Consider the following 12,355-nt stretch of genomic DNA (forward strand, 5'->3'; position numbering starts at 1 on the left):
CAGGCATTCCAAAATGTAATTGGAGTCATGCCCCAAAAGTGATTCAATTGTGCATACTCTTTGACTCAACTATACCTATGCCTACTCCCCAGAGAGATCAAAGGAAGAAAAAGACCCAGATGTACAAAAATTGCTATAACAGCTCTTTTCTGGTGGCAAAGAATTGGATTTTGTGGGAAGCCTATCAATTGGGGAATGGATGAGTAAGTCGTGATATAGAAAACATGATGTATGTGATATCATTGTGCTATAAGAAACGAAGCAGAGAATGATGGCAAGTGAGCAGAACCGGAACAATTTATATAACAACATTACATATAAAGGCCACTTTCAAAGACTTTGGAACTCTGATCAGCATAGTGTCCAACCACAATTCCAGAGTACACAAGACGAAACAGGTTATCGACCTCGTGATAGGTGATAAACTCAGAGTGGAGAGTGAAACTGTTTTTAAAATCATGACCACTGGGGAAATTTGTATTGCTTGACTATGTTTGTAACAAGGGTTTTGTTGTTTGTTGTGCTTGCTATCTCAATCAGGGAGTGGGAGAGAATGCTCATCAGAAAATAAAATGTGACTAAAAGCTCCCTGAAGGACAGAGCCATGGAGTCATCTTTGTACTTTGTGCTCCCCATAGTACCTAGACTGGAGTGAAGAAATGCTCATTGACCCGAGGAAGGTCTGAAAGAAAAGGAAAATACAAGATCTGGAAAGAGGGATACAGACAGATTCAAGGGATTTTCTGAATTCTATCTATTGGTGGTAGCATGCTGAGCAGGAGACAAAGGTGATGTGGGGGTCAGAGAAAAGTCAATCAACTTTTTTTTTATTTAATACATTTAGTTTTCAGCATTGATTTTCACAAGAGTTTGAATTACAAATTTTCTCCCCATTTCTACCCTCCCCCCACTCCAAGATGGCGTATATTCTGGTTGCCTTGTTCCCCAGTCGGCCCTCCCTTCTGTCTCCCCACTCCTTCCACTCCGGCAGCTTTTCCCACTAATCTTCTCTGTTGTCTTTGGTGTTTGTGGGTTGAGAAGTCTGCTAACTGCTGCAGCTCACTGATTCGGGCGCTAGGGCAAGTCAATCAACTTTTGCAGACAGATCTACTCCCTCTTCCTGCCCACGTGTATAATTTATTCCATAGTAAGGCTGGGATTGGCCACTCCGAAAATGTTTAACCCTCAAAGAAATTGGTCTCATTCAGGTCTGGCCTTAGTGTTTTCATCCCCTACTTAGTACTAGTAGGACCAGAATTTAATACCTCAAAAGACTAAGCTGCATTAATTGACACAGAGCATTTCTTTTATCCATAAGGTAAAAGAAATAATAAAAATTTTTATTTCAAAATAAAATTACAATAAAAGTTTTTGTCAATGAACCTGGTCCTTCTAGTGTTAACCAGATCTCTACCCTATCCAGCTATTCAGTCATCAAGGTTTCTTGCATGAAGGGGCTCATGCTCATTTCAAATTAAGGAATACAAGGATAGCAGGCCAGAGCCTAACCCTCACAAATCGGTTAGCAAAAGATCTTAGAGGGGTCACCTAGTCTGATCATGCCTCCAGTGCAGAACTCCCTACTCAAGTGGTCTAACCAATTTACCCTCTGCCTGAGCAAACACCTGCACCAAGAATGATCCTGTTGACAGGGGTCAGAACCATGGGTAGACAGCAGAAACTTAAGTTGAATGGGGTCAGATTTCCCTAGGAAAGGAAAATCTCTGGGATTATCAGAATGGATACAGTGATGTAGATTCTTAGGTCACATCAGCTAATATTTATGCCTAGACTCTGCCCTTATGGAGGCTCGGGGGCAGGGGCAGGCTTGGAGTACTGAGTGAACTACCTTCTAGCTCCAGACAGTGACGGGTCTAAGAGGATCATGAAAAAAAGACAAGTATCTGACTTTGTAACTGCTTTAGGGAAGGGGGGATGACTTTGGTTCAGCAGAACCTTCCCTGTTGATGTAGAGAACTTTACCTCTCAAGGAGTCTAACGGTATGAATTAAATTCTAGCACTTCACTCCAGTGCATGGAATTAAGGGATTTAAAGGGGAGGGGAGTAAGTACATAGTGCTTACTCTATGCCAGGTATCGTGCTAAGCTTTTTACAAATATCATCTCAGTTGATCTTTATGAGAACCCTGAGAAGTGGATGCTGATATTATCCCCATTTTACAGCTGAGGAAACTGAGGCTGAGGTTAGGTGACTTATTCAGGGATCACACACTAGTGTCTGAGGCTGGATCTGAACTCAAGTCATCTTGATTCCAGATATAGGGAACAATCTTTATTCTGGGGTACCAGTGGGGCAAGATAGGATACTATCTACTTAACCCTACACATATTCCCCCCCCATTCCAAGGAAGAGAGATTAAAATGGTCAGGGGTAGATGTGGGTTATGTGGACTTGGGAAAGAAGGAAAGAGGAGAAAGCACCCGAGAGCCCCTGATGACTCGGCTCCTACACCATCTGTGAGCTAGAGTGATTGTGTTAATGCACCCTGGGTTATGAGGGCTGGGGCCAGCCCAAGCAGAATGCTCTGGTGTGAATGAACCCCAGGCCACCACTTACAATCACTTCTTGAGGAAGTGGTGAAGGAAAAGCACTCTCCTGTAACCCTGAGACAGGTCCCCTCCCAACCCCTACCCCACCAAGCTGGAAGAAGGGGGAAATGAGCAGTTTATTCTAGGGTTCTAGCCCCGCAAACCATGGTCCCAGCCCTGGGTCTAGGCATGCAGAAAGCGGTTGAAGGCATTGTAGGCAGACTCCAGATCAAACAACATCTGTCGGACCTGAGAATCATCCAACTCATCTGCAGCCGACATGCCACTCAAGGTCTGTAGCCTGTGGGAAGAGAGAAAGGTCACTGGGAGCCCACAAGGGCTCACAAACCAGACATTCCCCCTTGAACCTCTTGACACTATGGAGGTGTTAAAAACTGTCCAGTTTTTCTGGCTCTTTAGGATGCTGTAACTTGGAGATTCTCAGACGACTCTCCCACACAGTCCTGTTTAGTCTCCTTCCCAATGACCCACCACTTCCAAGCCATCTCCCAGGGACACTCACCACTGGCTGACTTTCTGTCGACCCTCAAAGTCAGGAGGCAAATGGCTCATGCGGTTCATGGTCTCCATTAATTCTCGAAGATCAGGCTGGATCTGAAGGTAATGAGATGGCAGATTCCAGGAAGAATTACTTTTCCTTATTTCCCACTCCTGCCCAACAACCAAAGCTTTTCCTAACATGTAAGCACTCAGCTCACAGTCCTGCAGAAGACAGAGTGCCCTACAGAGCCGGGCCTTCCCAAAATAAGGGCATTCCCTTCTACCATCTTCACTCAGCTGGGGGATAGAGGCTGGATTTCTGAATGTCCCCTTATAGACATCTTACCTCATCCATGGCACGGATTTCCAGACGGAGTTTATCCATCACAGTGATAAAGAGCTAGGGAGAGAAAACAAACTTTAGGCACAGGCCTTCCAGCCCTAATTCTGACAGAGACTTGAGGGTCCTCGAGGGAAGGAAGAGCTGTCCTCCCTAATATTAAAAACAAAGGGTAGGGATATCCTAAACATCTTGTTTCCTTCAAAAGTGCATTTTGACTTTGCCATCTATGAACTTCCTCTTTTTTCCCCCAACCTGTTTACCTTTTCAGCAAATACCACCTTTTGGCTGGCTTCTAAACTTGTTTCTTCAAGTCTGAAGGGATGCCCCCTTGCTACAGATTTATGGTGCCTCGGCACACCTTTCGTAAGCAGAGGCCTTGATTTGATCCCCTTTGTTTCCCCAGATCAGAGCCCTTGTCTTTTCAGTGTCCTTCTGGGGCACCCTCTCACTCTGGTCCCCAGTGCCCTTCTTGGGGCACTGTCCAGTTCTGACACTAGGTTGTATGAAGTACAAGGACAGTAAGATTCTGAACTTGGAAGAAACCTTAAGAGACGATGTAGTTTAACCTTTCTTATTTTAGACACTGGGAAACTGTGGCCCAAATGCTAGAATGACTTGACCAAGGTTATAATACAGGAGTTATGTGGCAAAACAAACACTGGAACTGAAAGTCTCCTGACTTTCAATTTACTGCTATTTCTTGCCAGCAGGGACACACCAAGCTTCCACATCTACCACTTTTCTGCTCGGTGGTTTGCACGAAACAAAGAAATTTTGTTTTATTTCCATATCTCTACTGATGCTCAGTTCTCTGTAGAGCCATCTGGCCATCCCTACACAGTCAGCTGTTGTCTGGGAGAGTTCTCCAGGGATTCCTGGGACCCTCTTCTTGCTTTGTAACCAATGGTTGAGGCTGTCACCTTATAAATATTCGATGTCCCAAAAATACAGACTGGTTGAGTTCCATTAAGTTTACTTCATTTCCAAATTAGCTGTTTGGAAATTGAAGAGTATTCTCCTATAGAAACAATATCATGGACTACACTATGGCTGGATTTCTAGTACTTACGGTATTGTCTATTTTTTTCCTTTTCAGCAGTGTTCAACTCTTTGTGACCCCATTTGAGGTTTTCTTAAAGATATTGGAGTGCTTTACCATCTCCTTCTTTAGCTCATTTCACAGATGAGGAAACTGAGGAAAGCAGGTATCACCCAGATATTAAATGTCTGAGGCCAGATTTGAACTCAGAAGGATGAGTCTTCTTGACTCCAGGCCCAGCACTCTATCCACTGTGCCACCTAGCTGCCCTACAAATACAGAAAAGGAAGCTGTTCCTTAACTTTATCCACTTGGCTTCAGGCCTCTGCCCCTGGGACTGAGCTAATCTGAATGGCAAGGGCCTGAAAACTCACCTCATTCCAACCCATCCAACATCCACCAGATCATGCTTCTTCATGTGCCACTCAGCTAGGCTGGATATCAGGACCTGCCTAGCTTGGGCTTCTTTCTAACAGGCCCTGTAGCACATGCACCTTTTTGCCACTTCCAATCCCCCATTCTACTCTCACAACATTGCTTATATATCTCCTTCACGGGATGTACACCATCATTGCCCTGACAGGTCTTTCCACTTCTATAATCCCTTCTTTAAACTATCTTACATATGCTGATAGGCTCACTGTCTTTATGAAGAGATCTGGTCATGCCAGTCTTTTGATCAAAAATCTCCAGGGCCTTTCTGACTGCCTACAAAGTATAGTTCTAACTCTCTACTTTTCATGATCTCTTGGTCATCTAGCTCAATCCCACTTTATAGATGATGAAATTAAGGCCTGGTTAGATCAAATAACTTGCCCAAGATAACTCGGCAGAGCTGGAATTTGAACCCAAGTCCTCAGATTCCAGAAGCAGTCCTCTTGCCTCTGCCAGATATGACCATACCTCGCAGAAGTAAATGATTTCACCCCAAAGGTGCTTCACTACTTAGGGACACAGTAGTTTTCCTCACCTGGGTTCAGGAGCATGACCGCCATGCTTATACAACCACTGAAATGGAAGGCCCTCAGAGGCCATCCAGTCCAGCACATACCTGAACAAAAATCCTTTCTACATCATTTGTGAAAAAAGGCCACCTGTGACTTACAATTCTTGAGTGAAGGAGAATTCATTACTTTTCTGAAGCGGCCCATCTAATTTTGTGTGGCTCTAATTGTTTAGTTTTTTCTTACGTCCAGCCTAACTTCAACTCTTTACTATTTCTACACACTGTTCACAGTGTAGCCCTTTGAAACCAAGCAGCACAAGTCTAATTCTGCTTCCTTCAGCAGCTGGGAGAAAGCTACCATGACCTTTTACTAAGTCTTCTCCACAGGTCAAACATTACCAGGTCTTTCCTTCATCCTTATTCTGGAGGCCCTCCTTTGGAAGGACAGCCAATCACCACCCTGTCTAAAGTATGGCATCTAGCACTGAACAAAGCGCTGAAGATGCCTTCTGAGCCAAGCAGAGGGAGAAAACTCTACCCTTCACATCTTGGGGATTTAGTCTTGGCACTGTTTTGGCTGCCAGATCACATCACTGATGCCTGCTGTGCTTGCGCAAAAAAGCAGGCATTGACAGGGCACGGTGGCGCAGAGCACTGGAGCTAGAGTTAGAAAGATCTAAGATCAAATTTGGCCTCAGATTCCAACCAGACAACTAGCTCTGTGACTCTGGGCAAATCATTCAACCTCTGCCAGCCTCATCTGTAAAAAGGGGATAATATCAGCACCTACCCTGAGGGGCTGTTGTGAGGATCAAATGAGATTACAATTGTAAAACACTTAGCACAGTGCCTAGAACACAGTAGGCGCCATATAAATGTTAGCTGTGATCACTGTTGTTACCGTGTGCCCCTGTAAATGGGCATCTATGGCCCTGACTTTTGTGAGGATAATATCTATGAAGTACTTAGGACAGTACCTGGCACATAGTAGGTGCTTAATAAATGCTTGTTCCTTTCCCCAGAAAGTCCACAAAAGCTCCTAGATCGTTTTCATACACACTGTTGTCTAGCCACACCTCCCTCATTTTGTATTTGGCAAAGCTGGTTCTTTGAACCCAAGTGCAAGATTTTCCATTTATTCTTATTCAATTTCATCTTAATAAATTTGGCTCCATGCTGTGCTTCTTTCAAAGTCTTTTTGGATCTTTTTACCCAATGTACTACTTATCCCCACAACTGTCATCTGAATATCTGATAATCATTTATTTTTCATTAACCCTTCCTTGTCTACTTTTGTTTCCACCTTCTGAACAGTCTTTTAAAGAACAAAGTTGATGAGTTTCCTGTGCATCTATGTCAGTCTCTTTAAGGATAACCTTGTCAACTTTTTTCCTCACTACTGGAATTGTTCCCTTCACATCTTCAGAATTTCACTCTAGAAAAGCATCTTATCTCCCTTTTGAGCAGGCCTCACTCAAAAGAATTTAGTTCACTGGACCTTGTCTAACTCTCCTGAGGCCTTTGAAATCTGCCTTCTCTAAATCTAGGAGGGACTTGGGTGGGTTTCTGGGATTTGTGTAGCTATTATGGCCCCAGACAGTCCACCTCACTTTCCCCTAAGCACCTGGGGCTTTGCTGGCCTGGTGGTCTGAATTACAAAAGGAATGGTCTTTTGGCTAGGGAAGGCCAGGGATTGGGGCTGGGTGGAGTTAGGTAGTTCAATACTGTTTTTAAACTTCAATTATTGAAGTAGTTTTAACTGGATATTACAGTTAATGTATACATCCAGTTCTCACTAAAGTGGGCTAGCTCTACAGACTCCCCTTTTCCTCAGAGGGCTCCCTGTAGCTAAGCCCCTTCTGAAACCCTAGCCTTTAGCTTCAGTGACTGGAGTCCCTACAACAAAACCAAAGCAAGAACTATCTTTTGCATTAAAAACAACCACCACCGGAACCTATTAGACTAAGCCAAATTCGGGCCTAGCTTGCATCAGACTCTTGCTTTCCTCTTTTTTTTTTTTTTCAAATGTCAAATCTAAGGGGAAGTAGCCCTTTCTTTCCAGAGACTTTTTTTCCACCTTTTTGAAGGATGAAATAATCATTAAGGAAAACTGAGAAATTAGCTGCTCCACTTTGGAAAGAAAGAAAATTCCAACAGATATCTGGCCATGACCATACAATACATCGAGCCTCCATGCCATGCTTCTAACATTCCCTAAACTCTTTTATTTCTTCTTTCTGTACAGATGGTCCACATTATCCTTGACTGACAGTTCTGCTTCTGTTTCTACCTCCATTTATCTTCACCCAAATGCTCCACTACTCTTTCTCCTTGGATTTCCTCCTGAGAACTTTTCATCATTGACAATGCTGTTCAGGAGTTAGTCTCATCTTCCTTTTACCCATACCTTAATTCCGTCTGAATAAAGTTACTCTTTCAGAACATTATTCTAGTCTTGAGTCTCACTCAATTATGTCTCAGTAACCCATGTGGTCCAATTTATTTCCTTCCATTACTATCTCCATGACACCTTCCTCTGAGTCCACACTTTGTGCCTCTGTAAACAGATATGAGGCCATGGGTTGTATTACTGGCTCCTTCAAGGTACGTCTCCCTTGAATTTGAAGGGGCTACTTGCTCTTGCTACTTTTCTTTCCACACTGTAGTCTCTAGTTGGTGGACATATGAAGAAAGTTTTCTACCTCCCCTTTTCTTTGACAAGATTCTAAGCAAATACAGTCTTTTCAGAAGCCAGAAGCCTGTTATTCCTATATTTGTCCAGAAATTTAAATCCCACTTTCAGACACCATCATCTTAAACAAATGTTAACTTCCTAAATCTGCCTTTTCTCCTTTCCATTTATCAGTGATTGTGATGGAAAAAAAAAGTCTTTAGTTTCTTGCACGTAACTTTAGTTATGTCTTGACATGTCTTAAAAGGTTCTCCTCATGTCTTGGACATAGCAGATCTTGAGTTCTGTTATCAAGTCTACAAACAGCTGTTTCAACATCTCTCGTTAGGAAATCCGCAACTGCCACTATTTATCTTTTCTTTCTTGGATCTTTACTGGAATATCTCTTACCAGCAGCATGCTTGGATCCAATCATCATTCCTTAAAGGACAAACAGCTGCTTCCTCCTTGGAGGAACCAGTGTTCTCCTTTTTCAGAAAAGTTTTATATGTTACTTAGATGTCAATGGTCCTTCTTCCCTTTTGCTTCTATATCATAGTCTTCTACCCTCCAATCTCCCTCTTCAAATCCCCTTTAGTTTTCATATTGAAATCTTTCTATTTTTTAAGAACACTTCCTTCTCCATGATAGCCTAAAGAAGGGAGAATAGTTCTTCCAGCTTCTTCATTTTCTCTTTTAGCAGACAGACCAATTCGCACTTTGAATAGAGATCATTTGGCCATGGTAAAATATAGGTACTGCATACTCTACGTGGGGCACTGAAAAATTCTTTCTGCTCTCTACAGTAACTGAAAGTTAGAACCACCATCTTTTGTTGGTCTTGCTAATGATTCTCCCACCAGTCCTAAAGTACAATTCCTCTTGCCTCACTCTGATGTCGGGACACAAATGAGACTGAGGAGCTAAATCCAGAGTGACCTTTCTGAGGGCATAGGTCTTACCGAGACAATGTCAGCAATGCATCGGTTGAGGTTGCCCTTGTCGTCCTTGATGGTGATTGGTCGGTCCTCTTTAATCCTCTCCATTGCTAGTGGGCAATCAAGCTGCCAGAGGAGTAAAGAGATGTGAAGTTACATAACACACCTGAAGATAGCCCTAATACCCAGGGGGGGGGAAAGTCCATCCACCTGGAAAGAAAGATCAGAGTAGGGGCAAGGGTCAAAGCACCCTGGGTACTCTCATCAGGTTGATTGACTCACACGGAACTTTCGGCAGAACTCATCAATGGAACTGATTTCTGAGCCTTGCACCTGCTTGAAGGCAGCTTTATACTGGACCAGGAGTCGGGAACAGGCTGCTGTGTACCTGTAGAGAAGTAAGCCTCAGCAAGAGTCATGACCTAAACCTTCAGCTAAGATAAAGACATATGTCTGGCTCTCCAGGATCAGAGTCCAACCAGGGTAGGGAGGGGCTTGGGTCTTAAAGGTCAAGTAGGAACCTGGAACTCTAGCAGATTAACTCAAAGGAAAAAGAACTCATGCCAAGGGAAGATATGGGGCAGGTGAGAAATGCCTGGTTCACAGGTGAAACGAACCTTAGCAATAATCTAATCTAACTCCCTCCTATCACAAAGGAAAAAGCTAAGCCTCAGATAAGAGATGTGCCCACGGTTACACAGCTAGTACCACCTAGTAGGCGGCAGAACCGCGATTCAAACCCAGATTTCACACAAAACTACGTAAGTATATTAGCACGCTACAAAAACAAATTACTGACCAGGAGAGTCAAAGATGATTTCTAGAGAGAGGTAGTACTTGAATCGAGCTTTAAAGGATCAGTATTCTTCACAGGCTCATAGAATTAGAACTGAAAAGCACTTTACAGGTCACCTACTCTAACCCTCAAATTTTATAGAGAAAACTGATACTCAAAGGACTTGTGAACTAACCAAAGTTATACAGGTATTAAGTGACAAAGCTGGAACCTGAACCTACAACCTCCAAATTTAATAGTGTCTCCACCGTACCACAGCGCCTGGTACACTTTTCTTCTTTGTATTCTTTTCAACACAGGCTAGCAACGGGTCCATCCTCATAACGGAAGCTCAAAAAGTCACCTAACTTGGAAACCTGGAGTTGGAAGGAAACTTAAAGGTCCAACCTTTCAGCACGTGCAGCAAACATCAACGTTCGTTGACTTAAATAGATGAAAACATACACCTAGCACGTTAGCTTGCCCACAGCAAAATCTTAACAACTGTTTATAAAACTAGAACGTTTCCACAGCTGAAGGATTCCTCCTAGATCTACCTTACGTCAATACACAGAGAGTAACGGAGAGGACAAGTGAGGCATTGAGTCCCAGAGCTTCTGAGCCTTCACAAAGAACGCCTGCAAACCAAGCCAGGTGTCCGTGGTGCCTCTGCCCCTTCCCTTCCTCGAGGACACTCACTCGTTCGGGGTGACGCAGTCCTTGATGTACGCCTTCTCCAGGGCTTGCATGGTCTTCACCACAGCAAACAATTCTGCCATGTTGTCATACCTGAGGACAGGGGCCTGGTCAGTCAAACGGGAAGTTCCCAGGTAGTACCCCACCCCTTCTTTCGGGGGCAGCCACCCCCAACTCACTGTCCTCTATGAGCTGCCCTGGCGGGCCACGCTGACCCCGCACATGTCTGAAACGTTCATCGATCTGGAAGTCCCGGCACGCGCGGAGAACCCAGTGAGCGAGGTAGGGCCGGGGGACGGGCGGTTCCCTTGACATTTCAGTGCTACCCAACTCGAGGAGCAGGGCTCAGCGGTTACAGCCGGGCCCCCGAGCGCCCAGCTAGCCCTAGGCTACACGGCCTCAAGCGTGCCATGACCCCCGGTACTGCCCCGGGGGTGACCGACGGGAGCCAAGGCTGTAGGGTAGGGGGGCCCTCCCCACCCCCACCCTCGTTCACGGAGGGAAAGAGGCGCTCGTCTTTGTCCCTCCTCTTTGGACTCACTTCTCCCTCTCCCGGGCATTCTTGTACAGCTTCACTTCCTGCAAGAGACAAGAGAGGGCCGCTCTGAGGGCGGTACGTGCAAGAGGCAGGTGCGAGGGCTGGTGGGGGTCGCAGGAGTAAGAACCCCTCCCAGGCTTTTCCGACTCCCTCCCACCAGCAAGGATGCGGACCTCACCTCATACAGCTCGGGCTTATTCCCTGGGGCTGAAAACAAAGAAAAAGATTCCAGATCAAGATGGGGGGGAAGGGGGCGGGCAGGGCCCCGATCTTCCCTAAACTTACAGTCTCCCCCCGCCCCCTGCCCATGCTCCAGAGAGAAACTAATAGGAGCCTGTGGCTGCTCATCTCTCATACCAGTTCCCTCCATCTTCCGGTTCTCCCGGGGCCCCAGGAAGGCAGAGGAGGCTTGGGGGGCAGCCCAGTCCTTAGGCGAGCGTGGACAGACCCTCACCCCCGCCCCGCCCCCTCCTTCGGTCTGGGCTCCTGGCGCCCCCTACCGGTGGTGGCCGTGTTTCTTTCCTACTCCCCCCGGCCCGCCCCCCCCCCCCCCCCCCGTGTTATAGGGGCAAGGCAGGGAGGGGATACTCACCTCCCATCCCGGGGGTGGCTGGGATGCCGTGAAACATGCTCGACGGCGGCGCCGGGATCCTCGTCCGTGGTCGCGAAGCTGAAACCGGGCGGGGTGGAGAGCCGCGGCTACCGCCAGGCCTCCTCTTGGGAGAGGGCTCAGGGGTGGCCGAGACCCTAGATCCAGGGGCCCACCTTGGGCGGGGCGGGGCCGCCGGTCTCCCGCTGGGGTCTACTCCCGATACCTGGGGATCGTTCTTCTCAGGGTTGTTCGATCCAAGATGGCGCCTGCCTGGAGAGCTCTCGGACGATCGATGTTTCGGCCCTCGTCCGTGTACGCCAAGAAGCTTGCGCTTGCGCAGATCCTCTTGAGGTGCTGGGGCAAGAAACGCCTCACAAGCTCCGCCCCTCATACAGGTCTAAGGTGTCCTAGGCTCATCAGAATGTGGGGTGAAACTGAGCCCAGTTACATTAACGGCCCTCGGGGGTCCATCATTTTTGTTTCTAAGCGCAGAGGCCCGGTCCTGTAACTGGCTTTCCCTACCCTATTTAACTCTGAGCTAATTGCACAGGACAGGGCATTAGTTTCCTCCAAAAAACTCCATCCCTTGCCCTTAACATCACAGTCACAGCCAACGAAAAAAGAAATCAGGCCTTTTGACTGATTCAGTGTAACACCGGACTAGGGGCAAAATCCTCCCAAAACTACATCTAGTCTCCTCCAAACCATTTCAAAAGCCTTGGCGGGTCTCTAACAACCCAACAGGCGCCAAGTAACAGCTGTCTTT

General features: G+C 46.1%; 1 protein-coding gene across 1 annotated transcript; it reads right to left on the reverse strand.

Annotated features, from left to right (window-relative positions):
* Positions 1-279: 279 nt before the first annotated feature.
* Positions 280-11,902, reverse strand: VPS28 (VPS28 subunit of ESCRT-I). The gene is made up of 9 exons (XM_036765077.1): positions 11,590-11,902; positions 11,176-11,204; positions 11,001-11,038; positions 10,463-10,552; positions 9,271-9,376; positions 9,013-9,114; positions 3,398-3,451; positions 3,074-3,165; positions 280-2,851 (listed from the first exon to the last, which is right to left on the reverse strand). The coding sequence occupies exons 1-9, from the start codon at positions 11,624-11,626 to the stop codon at positions 2,734-2,736; spliced, it is 666 nt and encodes a 221-aa protein (XP_036620972.1). The 5' UTR covers positions 11,627-11,902; the 3' UTR covers positions 280-2,733.
* Between the last annotated feature and the right edge of the window lie 453 nt (positions 11,903-12,355).

The sequence above is a fragment of the Trichosurus vulpecula genome, chromosome 1 (assembly GCF_011100635.1).
Source record: "Trichosurus vulpecula isolate mTriVul1 chromosome 1, mTriVul1.pri, whole genome shotgun sequence".
Taxonomy (NCBI): Eukaryota; Metazoa; Chordata; class Mammalia; order Diprotodontia; family Phalangeridae; genus Trichosurus; species Trichosurus vulpecula.